This window comes from Callospermophilus lateralis, chromosome 9 (assembly GCF_048772815.1).
Source record: "Callospermophilus lateralis isolate mCalLat2 chromosome 9, mCalLat2.hap1, whole genome shotgun sequence".
In the NCBI taxonomy this organism is placed as follows: Eukaryota; Metazoa; Chordata; class Mammalia; order Rodentia; family Sciuridae; genus Callospermophilus; species Callospermophilus lateralis.
This window is the reverse complement of record NC_135313.1, coordinates 101,362,855-101,375,381: the sequence shown is the minus strand read 5'-3', so window position 1 is coordinate 101,375,381 and position 12,527 is coordinate 101,362,855. Positions and strand designations below refer to the sequence as shown.

Here is a 12,527-nt window from a genome sequence, read left to right as displayed (position 1 = left end):
TCGGAATGAGTAAATATGTAAAATAAATTTATGACAAGAAGGTATCTCTGAGACCAATGGGATAATATCCATATTTTTTTTAAAATTTCAGGTGCCCAAATTAGGTTAGACATGCCGGTTACTCCATGCCACACTATCCTTTGAGATTTCTTGTAGAGTTTATTTTGCTTTATTCCCTTTATTCTCCAGTATCCACTTCCATTCCTGTTTTTCCCTGAGGCATTCATTGTACTGTATATGACATATGTCTTTCCAGCCTGCCTTTCATCTATTTATTTAGATAAACACAATCATTTGTGTCTCCTTTAAGAATGTGGGAGATTTGGGGGATATATGCCCACAGATAGGATTAGTGAGCTATAGGCTCAAATAAACATACTCGGTGTTACTGATTGCTCCTCAGAAGACTTCCACAGTTAGCATTGCCACCATCAGTACTCATGTGTTACCCTTTCACTCACATTCTCCCTTCAGCCGCACTTTATCTTTCTAATATTTTCTAACAGGAATGAGTTTTTCTCATTGTTTGAATTTGCATGAGTTAAATTTAATACCTCCTCCAGTTTTTTAATGATTTGTTTTTTTCTGAGTCATCTTTTCATCTTTTGCTCATCTTTCTATTAGTTTTCCTTTCTTTCTTTCGAAGAGTAATTTAGATATCAATTCCAGGTCAATCTTAGACATTAAAAAATATTTTCTTCTAATTGGTATAATAATGCATAAGAAAATTTATCACAGTATTATTTGTGATAGGTCCTAAGGAGATGGAGCCGACCTATATTTTTTACTCAGGAAATGAATAATATGTAAAATAAATTTATACTCATCATTGAACAGAAACCGTTTTCTTCATCAATTGCCACCTCCTCTTTGAAGTCACAGAGCTATGTTCTATTTTTACCATAATTTTATTTCCTTTCATTTTTTAATGTTTAATCCTATTTGGACAGTTTGAAGGGTTATTGGGTGGGGGAGAGTGATTCAGGAAGACTCAACTTTGTGTATATCCATAGAAAGGACCAGTTTTCCCAGTATTACGTACTAAATTTGTATTACTTGGTGTATAATTTCCTATCCTTTTATTTTTAATCTTTCTGTGTCTACTAGTTTTAAATGGACTTTTTGTGAACAGTATTTTGCCAGATCTCTTTTGACAACTCTTAACGTGTCTGTACTCTGGTTGAGTTTAATGCATTTTTATTTACTGTAATTAAGATTTGTTCTGCCAAACTATTTTTTGGTTACTTCTTACCATATATACTTCATATATAATCCATAATAGTATGTGATTTGTATTAAAGAAGAGAATCTTTGAAAGTCCATGTAAGCTTAAGGGACTCATTAAGAATTATATTCCTAAGCTGGGGATATAGCTCAGTTGGTAGAGTGCCTTGCATGCACAAGGCCCTGGGTTCAACCCTCAGCACCACCAAAAAAAAAAAAAAAAAGAATTCCTACATGCCTTTTATAATATGAAAAAGTATTGTAATTATGATAAATCTATCTTCCCTGAAAGTAAATACATATATAAAATTTGTTTTAGGTGTCTTCAACATCCATGATCACACCCCGGTGGATTGTTCCAGTAAGTTCATGATATTTATGATTTTTATTCTGGTTACTCTTTCAGGGCAAGGTCTAAATGATCACTAGGTTCTTGTTTTTCCTTACAAACATTTGGGTCATTATCAAAGTTGTGTTAACTGAATTTAATGGCTTCAAATTCATGGTTTAATCTTTCCTGTTTGCCAATTCTTAAGGATATGGCCAAAAATAAATAAATAAAATAAAATCTGAGGTTGAGGATAATTTTTAAAAAACAAAGCAATCATGAACATCCAAATCTTCCTCCCTGCCATAGTCATTAGTGAAGTTGATATGTAACTGATGTGCTGACCCAGTGTTACCTCAGTGTTGAGATGTGTTGTGTGTCTCTCATAGCAGAGTGGTGCCATTTCTAATGGACTTGGAAGATATGGAACATTGTTGGCAGGAAAAGAAGGACATGGTAATAAAGATGAAATTTCATTGATCTCTCCTCCAGCACCATTCTTAGTAGATGCTGTGACCAGGTAAGGAAATTATTTCTCAGCTGCAGTTTAAAAAACTGCGTCTTTTGGGGGGGAAATAATAGTTAGTTAGATTTAAAATAACAAATGTCAGTTTTCCTTCTTCTTCCTCCTTCTCTCTTCCTTTTTCTTCCTCTTCCTCTTCTCCCCCCGCCCCCTTTCTTTTTGGTACAGGGGATAGAACCAGAGTCTTAGGCATGCTAGACAAGTGCTTCACTGCTGAGCCCCACATCTCCAGCCATTTTGAAACTTTTTTGGAGACAGGGTCTCACCAAATTGCCGTATGCTGGTCTCAGACCTGTGATTCTCTACTTCAGCTTCCCAAGTAGTTGAGAATACAGGCTAGTGCCACTGGGCTCAACCTTCAGTTCTTCTAGTTGAACAAATAAAACTGGATACATCTTTTCTGTTTATCATAGTGGGTTTTTTTCCTTGCTTAGTAGTTTTTTAAAAATATTTTTTAGATGTTGATGGACCTTTATTTTATTCACTTATTTATATGTGGTGCTGAGAATCGAACCCAGTGCCTCACATATGTGAGGCAAGTGCTCTATCACTGAGCCACAATCCCAGCCCACTACTGGTAGTTTTTTATTAAGGTTTCTTTGTGAAGTCTTTGCTAGATAAAGATAATAATAGGTTTATCTTTAAATTTTTATATTTGTTTTAAATTTATATCTTTTCCTTTTATTCTTTACTATTATGCTTGTTCCTACTGTATACTAGTGATGAATGGCAGTGTCTATCACTATAGGTGAAGAAGTACAGTATGAGGTAGGAAATTCCCAAGGTAAGGGCTCCAAAGTAACTCATGTCAACATTTAGCTTGCTACAAATTAGATTGAAAAGAGCTCTTCAACTTTTGATTGCTAGGTCCATAACTGTTCCTATTTTGCAAAAGGTTTATAATTGCCTTTACTCTTACCTCAGACCTTTTTCTTAGTTGTTGCCATTACTCATATCCTCCTCGTGTTGAGAAAGAGGGGAAATTATTAGAGATGATTAACTTGAAAGATGTTCATAGGTTGACTTTAAAATCATTCCCTTATCTTCATAGTCTTTTCAGTAATACCATTTCTCACTCAGCAAACACTTTAGTGTCTGTGATGTCCCTGACATTATTTATTTCTGGCATTGAAGATAGTAGTGAATAAGACAGATGTGGAACCTGCCTTAAGGAATTTCACATCTAGTCAAATTCCACTTTATGCAAATCTAATGGATTATTTTTCTAATCATTTGTAGCCTAGCAATTGCCACTATAAAAGTATCTCAATGGGGGGGTGGGGCTGTAGCTCAGTGGCAGAGCTCTAACCTTGCATGTGTGGGGCACTGGGTTTGATCCTCAGCACCACGTACAAATAAACAAATAAAGGCATGCTGTCCATCTACAACTACAAAAAAAAGTTTCTAAAAATATTTTTATAAAGGACCAGGTGGTAATGCATTGCAGTTAAATTTACACAATTAGTGTGAGTTCTTAAGGACTTCCAAATTAAAACTTACAAATGAAAGAAGAACCTTTCTCTGTTGCTTCCCCAAATCATCTGTTGCTCCAAGTAATCATAAAAGAGAGAAAAGATGACAGTTAAATCAGTAGAATAGAATAAAGAAACAAACCCTCCCACACACATGTAAGTCAATGATGGTGCAATGTTGTGAGGCAAGAATAGTCTTGAAGTAAATCAGCTGGGCACATTAGTTACCCTTGTGGGAAAAATTAATCTTGACTGAACCTCATACCATCCACAAAAATTCATTCTGGTAAATTGCAGATCTAAATAGGAAACAAAGCAAGTGCATATCCTTGTAACCTTGGAATAGGCAAATATTTTTTTAAAACAGCTCACAAATAGCTTTAATCAATCATATAGGAAAAAAACAGTAACTTGAATTATATCAAGAAATTTCATTCATCAAAAGATATAATTCAAGAGTGTAAGGGAAAACTGTCCAGTGGTACTCTTTCTTTGGTGTACTCTCTCTCCCCTGCTCCCTTACCCCTCTGACTCTGCATATCAGGATAGAAGTCTGAAGGTACATAAAAAGCTCCTCCAAAATCAGGTTAAAGACAGCTCAATAGAAAAATGGGCAGTAGGGCTGAGTAGGCAGTTTGTAGTAGAATATCCAAATGGCTAATAAGCATACAAGATGATATGCAACTTGATTAGTCTTTTGGAGAACGCAAATTCAAACTATTATGTCCCATCACTACTCAGATGGCTAAAATGAAAAAGACAATATGCCAAGTGTTGGTGAATATATGGGGCAACTGGAACTCTGTATAACTACATTGGAAATAGCTTGGGTAGGATCTACTAAAGCAGAACATGCCTGATGATTTAGTGGTGCTATTCTAATATACATAACCAATGGAAACATGAATGTATGTCCATCAAAAACATGTACAAAATGTTTATAGAAGCCATATTCTTAATAGTCTGAACTGAAAATTTTCCAATTGCTTATTAGCAGTCAACTAAATAAAAAGTCAACTAAATAAAAAGCAGTGAAAATTAATGAAGAACAACTGCAGTTAGTAATATAAATGAATCACATAAACATAATTTTATTAGCTATCTATTTCTATGTAACAATCACTCTAGTCTAGGCAGCTTAAAACAACACACATTTATAATCTTATTTTCTATGAGTCAGAAATCTGAACATGGCTGGGTTAGACCTCTGCTTCAAAGTCTGTCATAACCTGCTGTCAGGTATTAGCCAGGACCAGTTTCTCACCTGAGGTCTCATCTGAGGTCTCATTCAGAGAAGGGTTTCCAGTCATGGCTGTTGGCAGGATTCAGGTCCTGAAGAGCTATTAGACTGAGAGCCTTGTTGACTATCGGTAGGAGGCTACCCTCCGTCCTTATCATGTGGTCCTCTGCAGTGTAATCACCCTTTCAGGCATCAGGCATGCAAACTGAGAAGCCAGTGGAGTCTACTGGCAAGATAGAAGTCACAATCTTTTATAGTTACAGAAGGGACATTATTTTACCTTTGCTGTATTCTGCTTATTAAAGCAAGTCTCAGGTCCTCCCCACACTCAAGGGGAAGAGATTATATAGGAGTGTGAACACTAGGAGGTGGGGATAACTGGGGGTCATTTTAGAGTTTCCCCATCATAATAAAAGTCAGCAAAATGGAGTTCAAAAAGAAACACAGCTCTATAATGGTTACCCTTGAGGTGGTTCACAACTGGAGAGAGCCCTAAAGAGGCTTTTAGGGTGTTAATAATGTTTTATTTAATATTCTAGAGGCTGATTATAAATGTGTGTTCAGTTTGCAAAAGTCATCAAGCTGTAAATTTCCGATTTGTGCACTTTTGTGTGTGTGTGTGTATTTGTGTATGTGTGTGTGTTGATATTTTAAAAATGATGACTGGGTCCCATATCCAGAGATTGAAATTTAATATAAAACAGGCCTAGTTGATAATGGAGAACCTGGAAAGGCTTAGAAATTGAAGTTACCAGATATTTATGGTGATAGAGTAAAGTGTTTATGTCTATTTAGACCATCCACCGTCCACCATCCCCCCATCCCTGTTTATGCTGCATAATGCTGAGGTTTTTCCTCTTGCTGAGACAGAGAGGCTCTAGATTGGGGAGTTTGCATTGTAAAGCTCCAAGCTGAAAACAGGTTAACTCAAAGTACATACACTGAAGGGTGAGATTTCCATCTTCCTTCTTATAGCAGCTTCTTGAATGCTGTTGGCCAAGTACAGATGTTTCAGGTGAGAAAGTAAAATGCTGTTCTCTGAAGAAAGCAATGAACCAAAGAGGAAAGGCCTACACATATTAACATTTGTGTATCCCTTGGGGAAACTGCCAGAAATATTCCCAGGAGTTCATTAATCAGTGAGTTTTTATTCATATATGTAGTTCATTAATCGATGAGTTTTTATTAATATACGTGCAGCTACCAACCATTCATTCCTTCTCTTTGAAATAGAAGAAAGCTGGAGATTATCAGACATGTGAGGAAAGACCAAATGAAGTAAACTGAAAAAGAAACATAGAAATAAAGGCAACTGTGAAGAAAACTTGCTAAATTATAGTATCTAAATTTAGAGAAAAGATACAGTGCATCCATGCAATAATAGTAAGAAATTTAAAAAACAAACAAACAACAACAACAACAACAACAAAAACGGAAAACAAAGAACTATTTTTTAGAAAATTGTAAAAACTAAAAATGTTAGAAAATATTAAAAATAAAACCCAAAGAATGTGTGGAAGATTGAGGCAGTTTCCCAAAAGGTAAGGGGATTAAAAAAAAAAAAAAGAAAAGAAAACTGGGAAGGAAAAGATAAGAACATTAGAGGACTGGTCTGGGCAGTCCAGAGTCATACTTGCATCAGGAGTTCCCAGAAGAGAACTCAAGCTTCTAGATTGTAGGGGTCCACTGAGTACCCAGTGCACAAGATGAAAATAGACCACACTGAGGAACATCAGGAACTTCAGATAAAACTTATGAGAGGATATCTGTTTCCAGTGAGGGGAAGACAAGAGTACATAAAAAGTATTGGGAATCCGAATGGCAGCAGATGTTTCTGCAAGCTAGAAGATGATCAAGTAGAATCTTCAGATTATGGAGGGAATTTGTTTTTCTCCAGAGTTTTATATTCAGAAAAACTCACCAGTGTTAGATTAGAGATGTTTGTAGATAGGCGGTTTTCCCAGGAAGCTACTGGAAGGTGTTCCATCAAAAAAGTTTGATCCTACAAAGAAGACAACATAGGAAACAGGTGCAGAGATTTACCTGGAGGAAGATGGAAGAAATTTGAAGACAGCAGCTGCCCAGCAGGTCTAGAAAGGAATCCTTTTCAGATTCAAAACACACTCAAATTTTCCCTCTTTACATGACCTGTTTGAAGGTACTGAGATCCATAATTGTGCCTAAGAAGTAGGGGTACATATACATATAAAAGATTGAATATGTGGTTGCCACAACAACAGTAAATGACTCAGTTATTCAATCCTAAGAAAATTAAAATTCCACAAAAGACATATAGTACACTGATACCTGATTATGAAAATATTTACAAAATTACCAAAAAAAATCCTGTAAACATATAATAAAGTTGGTCATATAACTGTGTTGAAAGTTAATTCAGGATTATGGGGGTGGTAAAGGAAGTATAGAAATTAAGCTTCATAGTTTATAATAGGAAGCCATTGTTTAAACACATCACTCAGAGCAGTCAGAACTTCGGTAGTCCTGAAGCAGGATTTCTGGAGGAAGGTCTGTTAAAACACTGATCACTGGACCCTGCCCTCCGGATTGGATTCACTGTATCTGGAGTGGAGCCCAAGAATTTGCATTTCTAACAAATTGCAGGGACTACTCTTTGAGAACCTGGAATACAGAGAAGTGAAAGAAAATACAGGGGGGTGGGGTGGGGGGTCCCACAGTTGCAAATATTCATCTTTGTGTAGTAGGAATGGAGAGTGGAGGTATAGGTGACTGCTGCTTTCATTTTTAAATCGTGTTAGTGCTTTTGCCATTTTACATTACATTTTTTTGTATTAAGATTTTATGAAATTCAAGTTAATGTCAGTACATCCTTGTATCTAAGCTCAGTTCACCCCCAACAGAAACTAGTGGCCCTCATGCAAACCCTTCCATTTTTTTCAGATCTCTGACAAATAGATGACAGGTGTGGGGATCTTATTATAGCCACCTGGGACTATGTTTTTTAAAAAAAAAACACAGGACAGCCCACTTCCCTTGGTATCTCCTGGGCATACTGCTCTTATGCATAGCACAGGACTATTCTTGATATTTAAATGTATGTTAGGCATATTTCATTCAAGGAAGTAGGGGAAATGTTTTTATTTCACATTTCAGTTACCTTGAAATGTTCCTTCTGGCTACATATGGTGGCATATACCTATAATCCCAGTGTTTTGAGAGGCTGAGGCAGAAGGATTGCAAGTTTCAGCAACTGTATAAGATCCTATATCAAAATAAAAAGGACTAGGGGATGTAGCCCAGTGGTAGAATGCCCCTTGTTCAATCTCTCATTTCTAAGAAAGAAAGAAAAATTAAAATTCCCATTTGTGGAGTATCTCATTGTTAGGTTTAGATATTATTACGTATTCATTTAAATCTGTTATCTGTCCTCGATATCTGTAATTGAGCTGGTGAAGATGTGAATATTCCCCTACCCCTGCAAATGTTTTCACTGAACAACCAAACTTTCTTCCTTTCAGTTCTGCTCCAGCATTGGTGGAAGACACAGTCTTGAAGCAGAAGTGTTTACTGACAACTGAGCTCTAAGGGACTGCCGCTGCCACTACCACCTATAACTGGAATGTCCAGTATTCTCCAGCAGTCTGTCCTGGAATCCATTTCTCCTGGAATGTGTTAGATTCAGGAGTCTGTCCTTTACTTGTAGGTAAAAAAGCTTTACCTAGATTAGACTCCATGAAAAAAAAAAAATTAGCTACGTTTTCCGTCCAACTAGAAGTTTATTTCCACTGTGTTCCAGGGTATCTGGTTTTTTACTTTCTGTAGTTTTATTAGAGTTGGAAATTCCTGACTCAAGGAATTACTTCCCCCTGGCCATTTCCTTCAAACTCTTGGTTCCACCTAGCTGTTGTAAGTGTTCATGACTTCATAGCAAGGCTGTCTCTGGCAGTCAGCAGCCTTCTAATTGTTAGATCCATCTTATCGGGGCGAGAGCTTCTTTGTGCTGAATGCCCATTAGAGAAATTGCACTTTACCATGTATTACCTGGAAATCAGGAATTTAGGAAATTGATGCAGATATTATGTAGGTAGATTTAGGGCCAGCTCTTTCACAGTTATTACAGTACTACTGAAGAGAAGTTGAGAATACAGAAGGTTTTAAATGTCCTTCATATTTTTGACTTATGGATTGGTTATCTAACTACTACAAATTTACATCAAGGTAAAATATAGACTTTTGAGAAGAACTAGAGGGAGAAAAATTATTTTCCAGCACTGTCTTCCCACAGGAAGCACTCTCGTGCACCACATACTTACCTTACTTTGCAGCCTGGAAGGAGCAGGTTCCTGGTTGATAGACCCTGGGCATTGACCTCAGGCCTCTCCTGTACCTCCTGGGCCTGATGGGGAATGCAGACTAGGTTGTGAAGGCACAGCTCACCAGTACTCTGCAACATCAGGATCTATTTGGACATGGCCTCCATCTCTTTATAATAAAAGCTGAAAAAATTCAGAGCTTTCACATACTAAAACAAAAATACCAGGAAAAAACTAGAGAACTAGGGTGGGGGCAAGAGGATTTTTCTTTTCCTTGAATGCCTGCTATGTATGAAATTTGTCCAGCACACTGAATGAAGTCATACTGCATTAGGGAGTTTGCATTAGTTTAGAGAGTTCTCTCAAAATTCTCACATCCCTTTTAGCCTGTACAGAAAAATTCTGGATGTTAAAATGCTAATCATCGAAAAGTAGTCGACATTCCCCTAACACCCAGGAGCAACACTTATTTAGCTTTATATAGACTTAAAGGAACGTCTTAGTTGCCTTGGGGAATGAGGATGATCTAGAAACCATCCAGGAACGTTGTCAGTAATCCATTGTTATCAAGGACTTATATTAAGCTGTATGTCCTGAAATTTGTTTTTTAGTTCTTTGCCCTATAATATATATGTAATTGAGTATTAGTTTTATAATCTTTAAAATTCCATAGTCTGGACTCTCCTGGGCTCCTGTAGCATAATTATGTGCTCAGGTTGACACATCAGTGTCTGGGAAGCTCAGGAATTTTTTTTTTTCTTTTTTAATCTTGTAGTTTTCCAGGGATCTGTAGAGATTGGAAACCACTTTTTGCACAAAACATTTTTGCTGAAGGAGAGAAAGTTGGCACTCCTCACTGGCTGCCTCCCCATAGCTGTTTCACTGGCAGTGCTCTTGCTGTTCTTCAGTTGCAGCTTAACCCAGGAAACATTGGACTAGGCATCAAATTTTCAGTGTCTTAATAAGCCCTATGCCCTTCAAGTTAGTATTGTGCTGCTATCCTCAGAGTAGCTAGAAGGGCATTGATCTCAGAAGATCGACCTCATTTTACATTTTCCAAAATTTAAGAATTAAGTAGTCGAAAATATAACATTTGTCTTCAGGTACCTGTATGCTTTCCAGTCAGAAAATTGATAGGGACTTTCATTTGAATCTTAAGCTAAAAGGAAATTTTGCTATGCCCTGGCATGAAGTGGTAAACACAAAAATAATACTGGAATGATGAATTAGCTCTGACAGATAAAATACCTGTCACTTATGTTTCCTGTCACATCTGCTGCTAATGCTGTTCCCAGAGCTGCTATTACAGCTCATGCTGTTCTGCCCCCTGAGAGCTGTGGTGGTTGGGGAGGTAGGGCTGAAGAGGTCTGTGAATGTGGCAGGTAGGGAAAAGGAGGTGTCTCTCAGAGAGACGTACATTGAACCAGTTGAGGATGCTGGCCAACTGGCTGCAGATAACCCTGGGTAAGAAGACAACTGGTAACAAGAGGCTGAGGAGGGAGGAGGGCAGCCCGGGGTACTGAAGGCTTTCCTGGTGGTTTGTGTCCTGTGCTACACTGGGAATGCTGGGAATAGACTCTCTGCTGCCTACCCAGGGGGAGTGGCCAGGGGAGAATCCTAGCCATGTTACAGCCCTGGAGTGGGAGGGAGCATTGACTTGCTGCTGTAAAATAAGACAATAGAGTTGGCAGATAATTTGCTCTAGACTCAGCCTCAGCATTTGCAAACTAATCTACAAGAACTTAATTATGAATATTTGTCAGTAGCATCTCTCTCCTCCACAGGAGGGACTCGTGGTTATTTTATTCCTGCTGTTCAGGAGATACTACTAACCAAAGCAGTAAGTAGGTTCCTTGTATGTTTAGCATTTTTACATTGTTTTAAGAAAATTTATTTTTAAAAAATATTTCATATCTTTGTCTTTAGCTTTATTTACTTTTGTACAACCAGCTGCCCCGTGGACATGTATGGATGAGAGCCCTGAGTTGTTGCTTGGATCTAGGCTGCTTGTTCTCTTTATGCCTCTCAGTTTGGGTTAAAGCTTATATCTCTGTCTTCTCTTAGCCAGGACCTGAAAGTTAAGTCCCTTTGTCCCTTCAGAACTCTGGCTGGTGGGATTATTTGCCAGTTACGTATTGAAGAATCTTTTGTATTTTTCTAAGGATCTTTAAAAGTAGAGTTCTTTGTTTTCCCTTGAGCTGGGTCCCCACATTTGTTCTGAAAAGGGCTAGAAATAATGAATACTTGGCCATTCAGCTCAGCTGGTGGTGCCCAAAGCAGCCCAGACAGCAGTACGATTGAGCACATCTGTGTTCTGTAAAGTTGATTTTGAAAAGCTCCTGACCCCTGGTTGCCAGCTTTGAAGAATGGCATGATGTCTGTCTCAGAGGCAGGCAGGTATTAAGGGGGGTTCCGTAGTATCACCTGCCACCTAGAGACACCCAGCGCTTCTGGACATTCATTCTCATCCACTTGTGCTATAGCTGGGCAAGATGCAGTTTTGGGTCTCAGGAGTCTTTGTGAGATCCACCAGTTTTTGATTCATCTTACATTTGGCCATGTATTTGTTTGAAAACCTGGATACTTCTGCAGACTGAAGAATGCACATTTCTAGATTATTTGTCCCTTTTTTTTTTTTCCTCTTAAAAACTTAAGCCTGGTTCTTGAATGATCAGAAGAAGGTTAGAAATTTTTTTCTGTTTCCTAGGAGGTTTGGATGATAGAAATTTGTCCTGAGCTGAACTCAGCTGTGTTAACATGTTGGTAGAGTTGTGATTCTGTAGGATCTGCAAGCCACTCCTTTACCACACTGCTCGAGATAGCATTCAATCACTTCTCAGGATTTCTCCTTATCAGAAAGTTTTGTTTTTTTTTAATCAGAGTCCCTTGGTCTTTTTATATTTAGGTATAATAGACAGTTATGAGGACCTCACTAACTGTTTTATGTTTACTTTTTATATGTGTAAAGCTCTGCAGTAGCTTTGAAACTGTAATTTATTTTTCTATCGAGTGCACTATATTCAGTATGTTCCAGTTTTATATGACTTGTATTAGAAGCCCTGCACTGAACTGTGAGTTGTCTGTACACTGAAATAAGAACTCTAGCTGTGACTCTGTTCAAATAAAACTTTTGCAAGACATTGATGTTTTCATTTTCTTGGGCATGTAATACTTGTGTGTTGACTTCAACAGAATTGTTAGGCTACAGCCACCATTAATAAGAATGTGATGGGGTAAATTGAAGCAGTGACTCACAGCAGTGTAGGTGGTGTGAATTTGGGAGGGAAGACATTTTGAAGGTTAAAACTTCATGTGTCATGTCCAGCAGTCCTGGAGTGCACCGCGATCATTCCAAGAAGCAGTGTGGCACAGGGAGGTGGCTTTAGTCACTGAGTCTGGGCTCCACTGCATACATAGTACCCCCGAGACCTTGAATAAATCAATAAGT

General features: G+C 37.8%; 1 protein-coding gene across 2 annotated transcripts in view; it reads left to right on the top strand.

Annotated features, from left to right (window-relative positions):
• The window catches only part of Epb41l5 (erythrocyte membrane protein band 4.1 like 5), a 112,580-nt gene extending 100,361 nt beyond the window's left edge, over nt 1–12,219 (top strand). Inside the window, exons 23-25 of one of the 2 annotated variants that reach the window (XM_076865973.1) lie at nt 1,544–1,585; nt 1,945–2,072; nt 8,285–12,219. In XM_076865973.1, the coding sequence (XP_076722088.1) occupies nt 1,544–1,585; nt 1,945–2,072; nt 8,285–8,351 (237 nt within the window). In that variant the 3' untranslated portion in view covers nt 8,352–12,219. Of the gene's footprint in view, nt 1–1,543; nt 1,586–1,941; nt 2,073–8,284 lie in introns of both variants that reach the window. The other variant, XM_076865972.1, reaches the window with a different exon arrangement.
• The last annotated feature ends 308 nt before the right edge of the window (nt 12,220–12,527 follow it).